Raw genomic sequence first — 12,259 nt, 5'->3', positions numbered from 1 at the left:
AAAAATTAAGGAAATAGTTTGTTAAAGGGAACACAGATTTGTTTTGTTTTTTTTTTTAAATATAATTGATACATACATACACATATATATATGGGAGTCAGTAAGTGTTAGAATTGTAAGGGTGCGTTTAATAAAATTAAAATTTGAAATTTGAATCCATTAAATTAATGAATTGTTAAGTATTAAATCTAATACATCTGAGTGTATGTTATATTCAGTGATAAGTGAATATCTTATCACTTAATTTTGAGAGCAAATTTTGTCTAGAAAATTTAGTGTCACTTAATTAATTTAGATGTTCAATTTTTGATTATCAAACGGTCTGAATATATTAAGATCTGAATCCATTAAATTTATATGCTGAACTGAGTTATTAAACCGGGTCTGAGTTAGTTAAGTGTTAGAATTCTACCGCTCTTACACGTCCAGCCATCTTTCTAGATCTACTATTCTTCGTGCAAATACTACTAATCAAATTAGTATTGTGTTCGTGGAAATTTTGGAATCATACATTGCTTTGAATTTAGTAGTGATAGAGAATTTAGGAATAGTGTTGGATACATGGTTAGCACCTAGTAGCCGTAACGAAAGGGGGAAAAGAAATAAAACACTCATCAGGGGAGGACTGTAGTTATATAGCTGATCATTCTTGTTGCTTGATATTATCAGAGACGTGGTACCATACGAATTAAGTTGCAAGGATTAGTACAATGAATTAGGTTTTGCAGAACTTGTTGGGTCTTCTTTCTTGTCCTTAAGATGGCTTAAACCCGTTACAAAGATAGTAATCTTTCTTGTTTTAGGATTGTATGATAGGCAAAAGCAAAATGGACTCAAACGTTTGTTAAAACACCAAAGGTACACAAAGCAGGCCAGTTATCAAAGTGGTGGCACATCAGGAACAGATCAAAGTGGGCTTGGACAGGCGAAACACCAACGCTCATTCCACTAAAAAGATAGTGGTATCAATTACACTTTGAGGTCCGATGCTCCGTCTTGACTTAATCTGAGGACATAAAATATAAGTACATATGATTCGGGTTCTTTTGTTTAAACTAGTACTTCCTCCGTCACAATTATTTAGTCATGTTTCGGGAATCCAATTTTTTAATAATAGTGATTTGATTGTGATGTTTGTGCTTCTCTTTTTTATTTTACGCTCAAAAATTTAAAATTTAAATTTAAATGATAACATGTATATGATTAAAAAGAATGGTTATATTGCAAAGAGAGGCTAAAAGATGTTTTAACTTTTCTAACATGACAAATGATTTGGAATATTCTAAAATGAAAAAAATGACATTTTCAATGGGACGAAGGGATTAGAATGTACAGTTAAGCATTAACTTGAACGAGAGATACCTATCAATTTAGAACGGAGAGTGGCACTATGGCGTCAGCTTACAGTGGCTTGGCCCCTAGGCAAATATCAAATTCTGCAAAACCTATGTGTTCAACGTCAAGTTAATGTTGAATCTAAAACGAAAGAAAGAGACCATTTTTCTTTGCCTTTCTTAAAATAACGTAATGCACCAATTGCCAAGGCGAGAATAGACAGGCGCGGCCTATCATGAACCCATTAATTTTTAGTCATAAGCTATTGTGGCCCAAAAAAGTGACAAATAATCAAGCCCAATTAAGCCATCCACATACGGATGAATAGGCAGGATTTGAACTCTGACTCAAAAGCGGAGTAGATTCATAGATGACGCCATTTAGAGATATGCAAAGGATGGAATAATACGGCAGAATACTCCACGGCTTCTTCTTTCGTTGTCCCGTAGAATTCTTTGACTCTAAACTTGCAAAAGAAAATCTTAGAGCCCGTTTGGATTAATACCGAGAATTGATAAGAACCGTCGGTGGTGCTCGAATATTCGAGTAGCCTCTTTTCTACTACAGTTGCCTTAAAAAAACCTACTATGAAAGACGTTAGAGACCTTCCAATTAAGAAGAATCAATTCAGGCTTCTCCCCTTTCAATCCGCACGAAACAATTTGTCCTATTCATCAACGAATTACTTATCACAAACGAACCGTCCCAAGCGTGAGACGTCTGATTCAAACAGTCCCATGAGAGTGAACTTACCACAAACAAACGTCTCATGAGAAGTCTGATTGGACTGATCTCACACTTCCTCAGCATCCCATGACCCCAAAAAAAAAAAAAAAAAAAAGAATTACACAAAGCAAGTTGGGGTTCAGTCACCCCTGAGCAGCTTTTCTGATTGCTTCCGGAGGTTCTTCCACCCCCATTTCTGCTTATGAAGTCTGGGCATTTATTCCCTTCTCTCCAACTGTGGCGTAGCTCGCATGTCCATTCTTTCAATTTTATTTTATTTTTTGTCAACACAGGGAGTGTCCTTCCTGAAGAATACACGAGACGGTAGAAGAGCCAGAATCAACCACATGACCTGAGACCTAATAAAGTTATCTCATAGCCAGTCGATCTGCGCCCGAGGGGCCATGTCCATTCTTTCAATTCTTGCACCATTTTTTTGATATTTGCAGAGCCGGGTCGTAGCAGTAGCAAGGAGATTCCTGAACTAAAAGTTAACGAGTGGGGTGGGGTAGGATTTCACATCAACATCTCAAGGTCTTATCTAATGCCCCACAAAAGGAGGTGATTCTATCCATATTCAGGAAAACAAATGGCTTTAATTTAATGTTACGGTCTGGACTTTTGCACGCAACTTAACCGTGTCGCCGCACGCCACCGCGACCCACAGCATGTGGACTGCAGCAGTTATTTTGGGTTTACAACCAACAAGTGGATTAATTATTGATTATTTTAGGAGAGTCAGTCATCCCATGCTGAAACCATGGTGTCCATACAGACATCACTCGGGCGCATAAACTCGAAGGGACGCCGTAAGAAATTTGCTTTCATGAATGTAACTGCTTAACCCCTCTCAATAATAATAATAATAATAATAATAATAATAAAATAGTTTAACAGCAAATGATCATGTGAGTAGAGTATTAGTATATGTCTTAAGATAACTACACGCACGGTGCATAAATTTGAATGTCACCTAAAACGCTCGCCAAAGAGCGTTGAAATGAAATGTTGGGTATGGTCCCTTCTCATCAATTTCATATTTAAAACGAAACGAGACAGAATGAAAAGGAGACAGAGCTTTGTGGTCCTCTCTATTAATATGAGCCAGCCAAAGATGTTATTACACTCGTTCAACCGTTCAAAATCGCCGCATCAATTGTTAACAATCTATAAATTAGACAGCGATTGCATAACTAATTGAGCCTTTTGCTTGCATACCCCAACACAAATTAAGAGGAGATGTTTTCAAGACAATTCTTAAAATATGCCGGACTGTAAACAAAGTCTTAAGTAATGTGATTGTAGCTTGTAGTAGTACGTAGTAGTTAGTAGTATTAAACTAAACTTCATGTCACAAGAGCTTTGACTTGCCTTCTCTCCTTCTCCTTTTTTTTTTTTTTTATTTCCTTACATTTTCATACAGAAAGTAAGAATATTTTTACAAATAAATCTAACCCCCACAGTAACTTAAAAAAGTCTTCTCTCCTTCTCCTTTTCGTTTCCTTCTGTGATAGGTGCTTGATGTGATTAATAATCAGCGGTGTCCGACAATTGAAGGAAGCAAGCCCCGGTGTACTGCCCATTCATGTTGCAACACTTGTCCTTCACAGCCAAGCCCCAGCTTTAACGGACCTTGGTGATAAAACGTTTTCTATCCTTCCACGTCCGGACTTTGAATGAATGTGTACCGTCGTCAACTCCCACATTTGATGAAGATAGGCATGAATACAATAGGTTAAAGAAGAACGGTTTTTCCACAGACAAGAAAAGATGAGCATCAGTGCAATTATCGCGTCCAGCCTCTCTCGATCGTCACAGGTGAACAATTTCATTCAAACCCAAAAAAAAATAAAAAATCCAATGAGTATCGTTAATGTCACGTTGTTCCCTCTTACTTGAAACGTGAGTGGATATCTATGCTGTCGTGTTAAGCCATTGGTCCTTGTGGGACGGAGATGTGCCCGTGTATTTTGTTTTTGTGCTGCAGGCGGAAGACAGGTGTCCGACATTGATCCGTCCAATCCAACCAGTTTGGATCTGGATAAGGCCTACTCTTTTTAGTTTTTTTACTTTTTAGGTTGATTTTAGCTTGCATGCAATTTTGAGGTTTTACGACATGAAATCCTTTGCTTGTTTGGTATTATATGTCATGCCTCCCGCATTCAAAACACTAACCGCTCTAGCCGAGAATGGATGGACACGGGAATATAGATGTTACGAGCTTCAGATTTTGCAGCTCTAACTCGGTCAAAGGGATCAACGCATGACATTTTATAATTTGACTTTTCTAGGGGTATTTTGTGTTCGACCTCCATGTTGGTGTATCAAACTGTATATGCTTAGTATTGACATCGTTAAACATATGATAATTAATTTAAATTGACATTTGAATTTCAAATTTTACATACGCATCATATATTCAACCTTGATAAGGTATATGAAATTAACTTTTATTGTGAATCCATCCCCTCTTTTTATTTTGTGGCTTAAAGACACGTAATAGAAAATGGCCTTGTATGTATGTGATGATAGAACTTGTTTGTCACGATTTAAATTCTACGATAATTGTTAATATAAGTCAACTCAATCGCTCAAGTGGTAAATACGAATTATTTTTTTTTATTATAAAAATTGGTATGTTCAAATCCGACTGTTGATGTGAGAACTCCGTTGATGTGGTCGAATCCGACTGTCGATGTGAGAACTCCATTGACGTAGTCGAATCCGATTGTCTATATGAGAATTCCGTTAATGAATGATTTGTAAAACCTTTATACCCCCGGCGCCCAAAAAAAAAAAGAAAAGGAAGCTCTGCAATAATTTTATCTAGAAAAGCAATTGGGTTGGATGGACACGGGACTGGAGGAGCAAGAAGGCATGCATAGTTGCTGAGGCAGGATTCATCCAATCAATTATGCACAAGGCCAGTCCATCTGAACTAATATTTTAAAAAGATTATACCTTTTTTCCTTTTATTGTTATGTTTAAGAGTTTCTACTCCAAAAGATTAATAAACGAAGGACGCAAGTGTCGCTGCAGGTGTAAGCCTTTTGCCGTTTCTTTTTGGTGTACATACGGGGATGACAGCAATATATATATTTTTTAATCCTTAAACTATTATATTATCTGTGTTATGTATTTCAATAGAATCGGCGACGGATATGCACGTATTTGAATATTCTTTGGCATGATATTCTATTCCTAGCCTAAGAAAGAGACAAAAGAATCTTGGCAATTATGCAGTAATTTACACAATAAACTAGCTGGCCTCTATTATCAGATATGAAGACGCTCACGTCATAAAAGTTCTGGTAGGGACAGTAAACTTGGAAAATGGAACTATTATGATGTTCCCAAAAATTATGTGCCGTGGCTACTGGCTATTGAAGGAAATGATAGCAAGACTTCGATGAATTCTGAAAACTTTTGGTGATCACTGTTGTTGCCCCTGGCCGACCAACCAACCAAGGGAGCCTATTTTCTCGTTTTACATTGAGATTTCAATTTTGACTGCCCAATTCCTCCTCCTTTCTTCATTCTTATCATTCTTAAAAGGAAAAAAAAAAAAAAAGAAGAAGAAAAAGAAACCATTATGGATGCCAAAACCGGATCAATGAATTTGGATCACAAATGACTAGCATACGTCAGTAATAACTACATGCATTTGCACTATTAAAGAGCCAAGAGGAACCAACTGCCTGCATCTGATTTTAGTGCGTTTTCCATTATTAGAAAGAGACATTTTACAAATTTTATTTTCCCCCTCTCTCTTTTGCGGTGCGAATTAATGAGTTAATAACAATAATGTTATGAGCTTAATAGAAAATAACGTTTAGAAGGCGACTTTGATAGGGTTTCGAGCCTATATTACGGTGACGCAACAGAAATCTAGAAACGAAGAAGGCACAAGAGTATGATGTGATTCTCCTTGCAGAATCAGAATGGTTCCTTTACCGGTTGAAATAGTAGTGTATCATCTGGCATTTTCACCGGATTAGCGAATGATGTACGTTACCGTACTTTTCATGGCAATTGGCAAATGTCGCCTACTACTTGTCGTAGATTTAAGAAAGTAGACAAAGTGATACAAAAGAGAAAGATTGATGCTGAAATATTTTCTTCTAGTTGGAATTCCCGGAAAGGATTGTTCAAATCACTGCATCTGCCATGCGAAGGCGTTTAAAAATCAAGTAGTACAACTACTTAAGTTAAGATATACAGATAAAGAGATAAAATAACCCTCGATTTACACAAATTAGTTGCTAAAGAGCGGTTCGTAAGGTGTCTCGCATTCCTATTTTGCTCACGGAAATTCAACCATTTTTTCTTTTCATAAAAGCATTCCACTTGTCAATCATATTGATCGAGATCACACTCTGTAGTATATAGACTGGTTTAGGACTACAAGTTGACCGAACTACTTGACTCGAACTTGCAAGTAGCTCCATCAATTACTTGACTCGAACTAGATATTTACCGAGTTCGAGTCGAATCTGAACTACTCAAAAATACTTATGAACCGAGGTCGAGTATTATATTTCTAAACCCATATATATATATATATAATCTTTTATGTTTATTGTTGAGAATTGGGAGTGTTGATTACATATTTTGTTTGAATTATATGCAAAATATTGATGTTTATTAGGTGAACTCAATTATACTCTATTAACACATTGATTGAACTCAAACTCGAGGAATGTAAATTGAAGTCGAACTCGACTTCTGAAAGCTTAACGAGATCGAGTTCAAATTCAGAGAAGTACACTATTCGATTTTAACTCTATTCAAATGGCACCCCAGTAATGGACTAGACAATTTTAAGATGGAGAAGAGAACAACAAAGATTAACGCTTGGGAATCACCAAAACGAATAAGGTATTGAAAAGAGAACGGCTGTTGGAAATCTAGACGGACGCCAATAAGTAGCTCAATTGGAGGCAACAAATGCTCAATGCAAAACACAAAGGTTAGTGCTATCTTTTCGTCATCCATTGCTACACAAGTGCTTCGATGTCATTTCGATCATTGTGGCAGAAGATATAACCAAGTGACATAAGAAAGACACTAACAAGGAACAGGCAAAATGAAGACTTAAAAATGTTTTCAAAGTTCCGAACAAAAAAAAAATTTGTTTTCAAAGTGGGTGTACCATCAATGGCCACTTTTTTTTTTTTTTTTTTTAAATTTTAATCTTGGGGCTTTGGTAATTAATCGGATGCCACCATTGCAAATTCATCGCTGGACTTTGGATTATACGCGATGCACATGACAGCATTGACAAGCCCCCAACTAGCCAATGAAAACCTTTGCCTTGTTTTAGACTCCCAAAGTCTTCCTTGTCGCCACGTAAACCCGCCCTCCGTTCGAAGAAGATCACCGTATAATTTGCACAAGACTTTTGGCCTGTCTTAACCCAATGGCTAATACTGATACAGATAGATTATTGATTAATGGCGCAGTGCATTTCTGATTTCTAGCGGGAGAAAGTAACAAAATAATTGTTGCTGACTCAGCGATCCGTAGAATTCTAAGCGGATAAACCCTTCCCTCAAACTTAAAAAACACAAAAAAGAAGGAAATGAAAAAAAAGAAGAAGAAGGAAAGGGACATCGTCGACGAAGGATGACAATGCACGTGGCGAGATCAGCGTGGTCCCGGAATATACCCGAGGTGCTCGAGCTTTTGAGATTCTACATCTGTTAGAGACTAGCGATGAAACGTCGCCGCATACGTTTTTTTTTATTTTTTTATTTCTTAAAAAAAAATTAAATATTTATTTATCTATCTGCGATCGTCAACTTGAGCCTCCAGACTGCTATAAATACGTACGCTATTCTAACGGGGGTTCTTCACAGAAAACTCGTTCCAAGTTTAAAGTTAAAACTCATTTTTCCCTCTCCGCCATTCTCACTTCATAAACTTTCTCTGCTCGTTTCACGTTACACCTCCCTAAATATCTCTCCTTTTTCATCTTTCTTTCTTTCTTTCTTTTAACACTACTACTTTTTGTATTTTTATCCAATTTCCTGACGTTATCCACCCTCAGAATCTATCCCCTGCACCCATCCATCTATCTATATTGCCAGTTCAACTTTTAATTTTCAGCTAGTCCTGGTTATAGACTTATCCTTCCACTAAAACTCAGCAAATAAACAGAAACAGGGAAAAAATATATATAAAAAAAAAGAGGACTGCAATAGATCACTAAAAATCATGTGCGGAATATTAGCAGTTTTGGGTTGTTCTGATGATTCTCAGGCCAAAAGGGTTCGCGTCCTCGAGCTCTCTCGCAGGCAATTCTTTATCCTCTTTTTTTTTTTTTTTTTTTTTTATTTCCCCCCTTTAATTTTGACGTTAAGCTTTTATGTGTCACAGTTTTCCTTTCAACGGTATCGTGTTTTAAATTTTAATACTGAGTTGATCATAAAAATGCGTGCGACTACTGAGCGATGTTAGACTGACCTTAACTGCGGATGTAAATGGAGGAGACGTCGTAATCATGGGAATCTCCGACCCCGTCAACTGGGGATGTGAAAACCAGACACAGGGTGCTCCTAGTTCATTATGATTGGTTAATCTTTTATAATTTTCCAACGTGGGACCTAACTTTATTTATTTGCTCGAACCATCCGCTAGCCTTTTGTCTGTTTCGTTGTTGCATTTGGTTGTCGTGTGACTAATCAGCGAGCGTGGTTATTTTTCTTGTACGCTTTACCTGAAGTAACTAGCATCCATCCGGGCTCCAATTCTCTTAAATAAAATCCCAAATCATGATTAGTATTTTACCTTCTGTCCTGTCAATTTAATGAAGAACTCGCTTCATGGATTAATCGAGATGAAAATTTAGTTTCATTTGATTTCCTGGAGGACCCTTGAAATTTTAACTGCAATCGTGACACTAAAAACAGACTGAAGCATCGGGGTCCTGATTGGAGTGGATTATATCAGCACGGTGACTTTTATCTGGCTCACCAGCGCCTAGCAATCATTGATCCCGCCTCGGGTGATCAACCTCTGTTCAATGAAGACAAAAGGATCGTTGTAACTGTGAGTTAATTGCTTCAGGTTTCTGATTAATTATTCTCTATATTCTTTTTTCTTTTTTGTTTTGAAATTAGCATAAGAGATTCATTTAACACTGGGGGCATGTCACGTGTATAAAAATTCAGGTGAATGGAGAGATCTACAATCACGAGCAGCTGCGGAAGAGTTTGCCTAATCACAAGTTCAGAACTGGCAGCGATTGTGATGTTATTGCACATCTTGTAAGCATCAATATTTTGGTTTTGTTGTTTTCCTTCTGATGTTAAAACCGTTGACTCAAAATTTTTTTTTTTTTTTTTCGGTCAGTATGAAGAGCATGGAGAAAATTTTGTGGACATGCTGGATGGAATGTTTTCTTTTGTTCTGCTGGATACCCGTGACAACAGCTTTATTGTTGCCCGGGATGCCATTGGAATCACTTCCCTGTACATTGGCTGGGGGCTTGACGGTAAGTTTGGGTAGCTTCTTGAATGAATTATCAGCTATAGATTAGCCTACTTTTGGAATTACTTATACAGATGAGAGATTTTTTTTTCTGTTTGTCTTCAGGTTCTGTTTGGATTTCATCAGAATTGAAAGGTTTGCATGATGATTGCGAACATTTTGAGGTCTTTCCACCAGGGCACTTGTATTCCAGCAAGAATGGTGGCCTCCGAAGATGGTACAATCCTCCGTGGTTTTCTGAGGCTATTCCATCAACTCCTTATGAGCCCCTCGTTCTGAGGCGTGCATTTGAAAATGTAAGATTTGACTGTAGTATATTTGTTCCTCGTTTGAGAAGTACATGCTTAATCAAAGTAATATCAGAAAAATTTCCCTCATGGACTGTCTTGAACGCGTAAAACGATCAAGCATGATATCCCTTGCTACGGAAATGAATGCAGGCCGTGATAAAAAGATTGATGACTGATGTGCCTTTTGGGGTTCTGCTGTCTGGAGGGCTTGATTCGTCATTGGTCGCTGCTATCACTGCTCGTTACTTGGCTGGTACAAAGGCCGCCAAGCAATGGGGAGCACAGCTTCATTCCTTCTGTGTTGGTCTAGAGGTCAGCTCCCGCACTTCCACTAAGGGAAAATCTCAATACTTTTAGTCCTTGATGGTCGAAAATCATTCTTGCTTTATTAAACAGGGATCTCCAGATTTGAAGGCTGCAAAAGAAGTTTCTGATTATTTGGGTACTGTACATCATGAATTTCACTTCACTGTTCAGGTATTTATACAAATATTGCATTTTGACCCGCGCTCAACTTTGCTGTCTGTTTCTCTTCATGAAACAATTTATCCTCATTTCCTGCTTTAATTGATGACATGCTTCCTGTCACCGTAAAGGATGGTATCGATGCAATTGAAGATGTTATTCACCACGTCGAGACTTATGATGTGACCACAATCAGAGCAAGCACGCCTATGTTCCTCATGTCGCGGAAGATTAAGTCTCTGGGAGTTAAGATGGTCATATCTGGTGAAGGCTCTGATGAGATATTTGGTGGTTATCTGTACTTTCATAAAGCACCAAACAAGGAAGAGTTCCACCGAGAGACATGTCGCAAGGTACGACCACATATTTGCTTGCCAGCTGCCTAAAGTTTTGAATCAAAGCAAAGTAGAAGTAATTGTTCACTTCTGCATGTGTTCAGATTAAGGCCCTTCACCAGTATGATTGCTTGAGGGCAAACAAGGCAACATCTGCTTGGGGTGTAGAAGCTCGTGTTCCATTCCTGGACAAAGAATTCATTAATGTCGCCATGAGCATCGACCCTGAGTCGAAGATGGTATGACAGCAAATAATGAGCATCTTGGATACTGGTTTTAATTTAATTAAATGCCTTTCTGAATTTGTCCTTCCACTTCAGATTAAACTAGGGGAGGGGCGTATTGAGAAGTGGATTCTTAGGAGAGCTTTTGATGATGAGGAGCACCCCTATCTCCCCAAGGTCTAAAGTTTACAATTTTCCAATATTTTGTCCGTGGATTCTCACCAATGTTTACCTCCCACTCACCTAGGCTATTTTTATCTACTGCAGCATATTCTGTACAGGCAGAAAGAGCAATTCAGTGATGGCGTAGGTTATAGTTGGATTGATGGCCTTAAAGCCCATGCTGAGCTGCACGTATGTAGTGCGCTTGTCTTTTGGCTTGTCCAGTATGAAATTGGTTTATGTCCAGGTCTAGTGGTTAATTTAGTGGGCTATTGTGCATTCAGGTTACCGACAAGATGATGCTTAATGCTGAACACATCTTCCCCCACAATACCCCAACCACAAAGGAAGCATACTACTACCGAACAATTTTTGAGAGGTCCTTCCCCCAGGTAGCTTTTCAGATTTAAAAAAAAAAAAAAAAAAAAAAAAAGAGCTTTGAAGAGTAACTAGTCATTTTGATACAGAAATGAACTTAAACTCTGCGTCTTTCCTCTGTTCCATTTTGTGCAGAATTCAGCAAGCCTTACTGTTCCTGGCGGGCCAAGTGTGGCATGCAGTACAGCAAAAGCTATTGAATGGGATGCTTCATGGTCAGAGAACCTTGATCCTTCGGGCAGGGCTGCTGTCGGGGTGCATAATTCAGCTTACGAGAAGCTTCTTCCATCAGTTGCTAATGGAAATTTGGCACCTACGATGATTGACGACGTTCCACGCATGGTTGGAATACCCGCAAAGGAGCTCACAATCCAGAGCTAACATTTCGAATAAGAATATAACTGCTTGTTTGTGGTCGTGTTAGAATATGCAGGATGAGTTTTTAGTGCCCTGCTGTATGAAAGAAGTTACTATTACTATTAGGATTGTAAAGTTGAATAAAGCCATTTGGCACTATGAAAATCTTGATACAGTCCTGTGGCGCAACAGTTTAGGGGATAGCTTTTAAGTTGTGCACGGAGCTGTGGTGCGATGGTTCAAGCAGCAAGTTTTGTGTTGTAACCTATGTTTTGTAATCTATTTCTTCTGTTTTGGCTACCCGCACCAAGTACTTCTACTTTTCTTTTCTTTTCTTTTTTTTTTCCCCATTTTGTTTGTACTTTGTTCTACATTATTGTAGACATTCAAACGCAGGAAAGTAGTGTGCAACTCCCTCCTCCCCCTCCCGCACAACTCAACCTAATGACTAATGAGGCTAGAGAAAGTAGTACTCCCTACGAAGCATTTCAGGATT

General features: G+C 38.1%; 1 protein-coding gene across 1 annotated transcript; it reads left to right on the top strand.

The window, feature by feature from the left end:
* The first annotated feature begins 7,915 nt into the window (after nt 1-7,915).
* LOC113711332 (asparagine synthetase [glutamine-hydrolyzing]) lies at nt 7,916-12,063 on the top strand. Its single transcript, XM_027234497.2, has 13 exons — nt 7,916-8,357; nt 8,973-9,111; nt 9,234-9,329; nt 9,415-9,556; nt 9,658-9,848; nt 9,993-10,154; nt 10,239-10,319; nt 10,439-10,660; nt 10,747-10,881; nt 10,963-11,043; nt 11,134-11,220; nt 11,313-11,420; nt 11,542-12,063. Exons 1-13 carry the CDS (start codon nt 8,278-8,280, stop codon nt 11,785-11,787), a joined length of 1,770 nt encoding a protein of 589 aa, XP_027090298.2. The 5' UTR covers nt 7,916-8,277; the 3' UTR covers nt 11,788-12,063.
* The last annotated feature ends 196 nt before the right edge of the window (nt 12,064-12,259 follow it).

The sequence above is a fragment of the Coffea arabica genome, chromosome 1e, assembly GCF_036785885.1.
Source record: "Coffea arabica cultivar ET-39 chromosome 1e, Coffea Arabica ET-39 HiFi, whole genome shotgun sequence".
NCBI lineage: Eukaryota > Viridiplantae > Streptophyta > Magnoliopsida > Gentianales > Rubiaceae > Coffea > Coffea arabica.
This window is presented reverse-complemented; position numbering and strand designations above follow the sequence as displayed.

What these genes read in the sequence shown, in the direction of transcription:
- LOC113711332 (XM_027234497.2), top strand. Translation starts at nt 8,278, where the DNA reads ATGTGCGGAATATTAGCAGTTTTGGGTTGTTCTGATGATTCTCAGGCC. An exon ending in CCTTCTGTGTTGGTCTAGAG is followed by an intron (nt 10,155 to 10,238) that starts GTCAGCTCCCGC and finishes TTTATTAAACAG; the next exon opens with GGATCTCCAGATTTGAAGGC. An exon ending in AATTTCACTTCACTGTTCAG is followed by an intron (nt 10,320 to 10,438) that starts GTATTTATACAA and finishes GTCACCGTAAAG; the next exon opens with GATGGTATCGATGCAATTGA.